Source organism: Buceros rhinoceros, unplaced genomic scaffold (assembly GCF_000710305.1).
Source record: "Buceros rhinoceros silvestris isolate BGI_N320 unplaced genomic scaffold, ASM71030v1 scaffold30267, whole genome shotgun sequence".
Classification (NCBI taxonomy): domain Eukaryota; kingdom Metazoa; phylum Chordata; class Aves; order Bucerotiformes; family Bucerotidae; genus Buceros; species Buceros rhinoceros.
Window position 1 is genome coordinate 7,862 of NW_010424410.1, and position 6,035 is coordinate 13,896.

The 6,035-nt window shown below is 57.3% G+C and overlaps 1 protein-coding gene across 1 annotated transcript in view; it reads left to right on the top strand.

Annotated features, from left to right (window-relative positions):
• Positions 1-1,763: 1,763 nt before the first annotated feature.
• MATN4 (matrilin 4) overlaps positions 1,764-6,035 on the top strand; it is a gene marked incomplete at its 3' end in the record, with an annotated part of 6,029 nt that continues 1,757 nt past the window's right edge. Inside the window, exons 1-5 of the mRNA XM_010140800.1 lie at positions 1,764-1,833; positions 3,215-3,784; positions 4,963-5,085; positions 5,551-5,673; positions 5,911-6,031. Coding sequence (XP_010139102.1) covers positions 1,764-1,833; positions 3,215-3,784; positions 4,963-5,085; positions 5,551-5,673; positions 5,911-6,031 — 1,007 coding nt within the window. The remainder of the gene's footprint in view (positions 1,834-3,214; positions 3,785-4,962; positions 5,086-5,550; positions 5,674-5,910; positions 6,032-6,035) is intronic.

Genomic DNA, 6,035 nt, shown 5'->3' on the forward strand with positions numbered 1-6,035 from the left:
GAGAGCGGAGAGCTGCAGGAACGTTATCGGTGGCATAGCTGTCCCTGAAATATGTAGTGGTTAGTGAGTGCTTTCCGAAAAAACCAAAAGCATTGCTGGAAAAAAAGAATCTGCTAAACAAATGGGGAAAGGAAGCTGGGACAGGAGGGGCTGTTTGCTCCTCTGCTTGCACATGGTGCTCGTGTGAGGACACGGACACCCAGCCACAAAGCGATGCTCGTCTCAGCCCCGTGGCTTCCCAGAAAAAGCCTGCCAAGCTGTAGCCTCCCCTCAGCCTTGCAGCCTGGAGCGATCCTGCCAGCCCCTCTGGAGCAGGCCTCTCCAGGAGCTCCCCACGCCTGCTGCAGAGCCCCCACGTTCCAGGCTGGCTGGGCTGCGCACGTGCCTCGGGAAAAGGCCAAGTCTCTCTCTTTGGGAGTGGTATTCTGGTTCCCACTTTCCTCTTGTAGCCCTTTTCTGTCCTAATTCTTCAGTCTCATTTTTCAGGTGTGAACACTGAGTCTGGAGGCAATTTTAAGGTGCATCTGTGAAACCTATTATCAGCATCCCTGCTATCAAATACAGGAGGTTCAGGGCTGCGCGTGACCATGAGCAATTTAACGGCAGCCCTGGTGATGAATTACAGCTGAGACCTCCTGGGGCTAAATAAATATCGGCCGATAAGTACCGATAAAATGAATTTCCCTGTGCTTTCTTTAAAAGCACCTTTCCAGTATCTGTGCCTGGTTTCGAGGCTGCATGTCTCCCAGGGGAAGCCTCATTGACTGTGGCATTTCCCTTACGAGCTCCTTGGGTTTCCAACTAGAGCTGGAATAAAAATAAACCAAATAAATCTGTGTCCCTGCAGGTGCCAGGGCAGGCCAACACAGAGGTGAGCAGGGAGGGAGACTAGTGATGAGCTGAGGTTTTGGGTGACCTCTCTAAATACGTTTTCCCTCAAGTATCCCACCTCAAATGGATGAAAAAGCTGTCAGGGTGCAGAGCATCTCTTGGAAAAGCCAGCAAGATGGGGAGAGCTGCAGAGCCCTGGTGACAGAGCCGTGGGGTCCCGGGGGTGATGTGAAGGAGAGCAGCAGGTTGGCAGTGCGTCACTCAGCACCCTGCCCGGGGGGGTGCGAGTCTGGCTACACAGGCACCGTTACACCCTGTGGCTGTGGAACTTCTGCTTTCGGCTCTCCAAAGGGAGTTTGGAAGAAGGCAGAGAATAAATTTATCGAGCTTCTTGAAGAAGCAGTCTTTGCCAGTGACTTTGAGAGACTTGTGAGCAGGTTTCGTCTGTGCTGGTGTTTCATCTAGGGGGCTTCTCTTCCCGTGTGGAGGCAGTGACAGGAGGGCCAGTGCTGCGTGTCCCCTCCGGGTGCAGCTTTCCCACTCTCTGCCTGGCTGTGGAGAGCAGCCACACCGCCAGTGAAAAAGCATTTGGCTGAACATCCCATCCGCCTGGTTTGCAAGTGAAAATAAGGCTTGTCCTTTGGCCAGCTCCACCCAGAGCAGAAAATCAGACCCTTTGGCAGATTGTTGCTGCTGAATGAAATTTAGCTGTGCTGAGACTGCCAGTCGTTGAATGGGAAAAGTCCCACACGGGTTCATGGGGACGGACCTGTCAAAACTGCTGCGGCTCAGGGATTTTGGCACTGCCCTGACACCCACCACAGGCGAGCGTGGCCCTGCGGCTCAGCCCACCCTCAGCACTGATTGCATGGCATCTTCTCTCCACAGCAAGTCCCCCCAGCCCTGGAACCGTGTGGTCTCGCAGAGCCATGATGAAGCTCCTGCCTGTTGCCCCTCTCCTGCTTCTCCTGACAGCGCTGGAAGCCAGACCAAAACCTGCAGGTGAGCGCTGGCCGGTGGGGATTGCCTGGAGGAGAGAGAAACAAGTGTGTGAGGGCAGGGAAGCCCTTGGAGGACAGCTTGCTGCTCGAGGTAGGGGGACCTGATGCCTCATCTTTGGAGGCATCCCCAGGAGGATGGAGGATCCCCCCAGCATGCGACCTGAACTTTCTAGTGCTGTCCAGGGGGGTGGGAGCCCAAGCTTGGCCCCAGCATGGTGGGTCTGGTGCCACTTGCTCTGGGCACAGCCCAGCTCAGGACTTGTCACCCTCCTGCCCGTGGGCCCCAACCTCATTAGGAGGCATGAGGGAACCATCTCCCTGCACAGGTCTTCTGATAAGGGGGGGTGGGGGACAAAGCGAACCCAGGGGCACCAGCCTCTCTCCTTTCTGGGCAGAGGGAGTTAAATCAATTCCAGTTTAAAACCAGTAAGGGCACCTAACGAGAAAAGAGAAAGGAGCTGGGTATGTCTCAGAGACCTTCAGAGCAGTTGAGATGACAGCGCAGGTCTGGGCATCATCCCAAGGGGGCTCAAAGTGTTTGTTTATCATTAGGGCCAAATTTTCCCAGGCTTGGGTACACATAAGCCAAGCAAAATATGTTCATTGGCACCTCACTTGCTAAACACTCTTCCAGTTTGCACTGGAAGTAGCACCCATATGTCTGAGAGAGGCTCTTTGGCTTGATCCCTGCCATGTGCGTGCCCTGAGCTGTGCTTTTTACTGCCTCATTTTCTGCCCCAAAAAAAGCCAACAACAAAGCGAGCTCTTGTTTCAGGCAGAAACTGGCAAAATGCAGTAAAAACTGGGGGAGGCTGGAGCTGCGGGGGAACAGGAGAGTTGCCCAAAGCAGTATTGTCGTGCTTGGCACCGCAGCAGCAGGAGCCCTTGTGGTGCTGAGGTCTGGAGCAGGAGCTGCAGCTCACAGCACAAAGCACTGGACTGTTTTATACCCTAATGCTCTGGTTTGCTGCAGAGATGAAGGCACCGCTGCCCAGACCCGTGCCTAAACCTTGCCAGGGTAGATGCTGACAGACTGAGAGGCGTTTCTGCAGCCCCCGGGGCTGTCAGCTGTGGAAATGCAGGGAGCAGGAGCTGGGTCTGGCTGCAGGGACAGCGTTGGGAAGGAGGGGACACTGCCGGTGTCCCGCAGCCCCACGGTCAGGGCATGTCTCCCCAGCCTGTCATCCCCACTCCCGCTCTGTCAGCACCCTCCATGGGTTTATTTGACAGTGGGAAGATACTGGACTTTGGGGGCTTCCCAGACCTGCCCTCTCCATCCCCCACCGAGTGCCTCTCCAGCCACCCGGCAGGGATGTCTCTGCTCCCAGCCCTGCTCCCCACAGGCGGCCACAAAGCTGAACCATCTCTTTGCCCCCTTCCAGCCCTGAAGTGTAGGACGGGTCCCCTGGACATCGTGTTTGTGATCGACAGCTCCCGCAGCGTACGCCCCTTTGAGTTTGAGACCATGAGGCGGTTCATGATGGACATCATCAGCAACCTGGACGTGGGCCCCAACGCCACACGGGTGGGGGTGATCCAGTACTCCAGCCAGGTGCAGAACATCTTCTCCCTCAAGACCTTTTTCACGCGGGCAGACATGGAGAAGGCCATCAACAGCATCATCCCACTGGCCCAGGGCACCATGACGGGGCTGGCCATTCAGTATGCCATGAACGTGGCCTTCACCACGCAGGAGGGTGCACGCCCTCTGCACAAGAAGGTTCCCCGCATTGCCATCATCGTGACGGACGGACGGCCCCAGGACCGTGTCACCGAAGTGGCCACCCAGGCGCGGAACGCTGGCATTGAGATCTATGCTGTGGGCATCCAGCGAGCAGACATGAACTCGCTGCGGGCCATGGCCTCGCCACCACTGGAGGAGCACGTCTTTCTGGTGGAGTCCTTCGAGCTCATCCAGCAGTTCGGGAAGCAGTTCCAGGACAAGCTCTGTGGTGGGTGAGAGCCGCGGCTGTGGGGTGGCAGGGATGGCCCTGCTGCCTGCTCCTCGTCCAGGCTAGAAGATCACCTTCGGAGGGCTGCTTGGGGTGGCTGCCCTTGCTAGGAGCTGCGGGACAGGGAAGTAACCTCCCTGATGGGGTGCTGGGACAGGTGGCCGTTCCCCTTGTTCACCTTTCCTCTGCTGGGGTGAGGAAAGGACAGCTTTAGAGGCACTGCAAGGAAGGGCTTTTCTTCACCCAAGCTCTTCCCCAAGCCACCGTGATGGGAATATTAAAGAGCGAGAAATGTGGAGCTGGTTGCCCTGGACGTGACAGGGGTGGGTGACATGTCCTGTGCACGTTTTGATGTGGCTCTAGCAGGGTCTTCTACACAGACACGTGTGTGGCATCTGCTGCATTTGTGTTTAATAAAACCTTGGCCACGTGGCCACGCGGTGCTGCTCTGCAGCATCTGACCAGCCTTGGCTGGGAGCGGGGAGGCTGGTTCACACCATGGCCACACTGGCACAGAGCAGAAGCTTACAGACTGGGACCTGTCTGTCCCCACCCATGCTGGCAGGCTTTGCCAGAGACCTGGCACTGCAGCAGGCTGGCAACACCTTGCTCACATGCTTCAGCATCTCTGAAAGGGCAGAAGGCAGCTGACAGCCTTGTTCCGGCAGCATTTCCTATCCAGGGGCACGTGCATGCAGGGTGGTGTCAGTGCCACGGTGAGTCCCTGCTTGCCGGGGCAGGGGCTGGGGGGTGACCAGGTATTGCCCCCAGGGCCCTGGTGCCTTCCTGTGCCTGATGCCTCTGCTTACAACGCCCTGCCCGTCACCCGCCTGCCCCGGTGCCCACTTCCCAGCCGGCTCGGCAGGCTCCTGCCCTCAGACAGGCAGAACTGGCTCCTTCGGCGCACTCCTGCTGAGCTCAAGCTTTTGCTTACTCAGCTCAAGCTGTCGACAGAATCAATTAATCCTGAGTGCTCAGGCAGGTCAGAAAGCTGAGGATCGGAAACCTGCCCCGCTCAGCATCCGTGGCTGTGCCCGGGAAATCAGTGGGTGAGCGCTGGGACTGGAAGGGCTGGAGCTGTGTGGGTCATCCCAGTGGCTGCGGCTGCAGGGACAGGGCACATGCTGGAGATGTCCTGCATGCCCGTGGGCCACTCTGGTACCTGTTCTGTCTTTCAGGAGTGGACAAGTGCATGGAGCAGGAGCACGGCTGCCAGCACAGCTGCGTCAGCACCCCCAGCTCCTTCTACTGTGAATGCAACCCGGGCTACAGGCTCAACGTGGATGGGAAGACCTGTTCCTGTAAGAACTCTTTTTTTTTTTCATCCTGTCACAGAGGGCTTGTAGTTACAGGTCTCACGGAGGGAAGCTGAAGTAGCAGAGGACCCAGCAGGGCCAGCAGCAGCCTGGGTGCTCCATTCACTGGGCGTGCAGCCTCCTGTGTCTCCTCAGGATGGCACTCAGCATTGCTAAATCCTGGTCAGCTCTCTGGGATGGGACACTTCAGGCTCATGTGGGCTTGGCCAATGGTCACTTGAAGGGGTTCCAGGCAGTGGGTACCAAAAGATGCATGTCCCAGCCCAGGCGCACAGGGTTTTCACCCTGTATGTTGAGCTCGAAGCTCTATTAGTTGGTTTTAGCCAACATCAGGACTTTTTCTTCTTGTCTCATGGAGCTAGTTGCTGCTTCAAAGCCCTGGAGCAGTCCCTGCTTGGCCGCCCCAGGGAGGCCGGGACAGGAGGGTGATGGGCGTCCTGTTCCCCACAGCCATCGATGCTTGTGCAGATGGGAGACACGGCTGTCAGCACCAGTGTGTTAGTGCTCGTGGGTCATACTCGTGCCACTGCCGCGCCGGTTACTACCTCAACCAGGACAGGAGGAGCTGCTCTAGTAAGGGTCCCTCTCCTTTCCTGTCCCTTCTTCATTTGCTTCTTGCGCTCCCTCTCCTTCTTCTGTCTTTCCCTTTCTGCCCACCCCTCTCTTACTACCTCAACCAGGACAGGAGGAGCTGCTCTAGTAAGGGTCCCTCTCCTTTCCTGTCCCTTCTTCATTTGCTTCTTGCGCTCCCTCTCCTTCTTCTGTCTTTCCCTTTCTGCCCACCCCTCTCCTTCTCCCTTCTCTCACCAGTGATCGATTACTGCAGCTTCGGAAACCACAGCTGCCAGCACGAGTGCGTGAGCATCCCCAACGGGCACTACTGCCGCTGCCGCAGCGGCTTCACACTGCAGGCCGACCGCAGGTCCTGCCGGGGG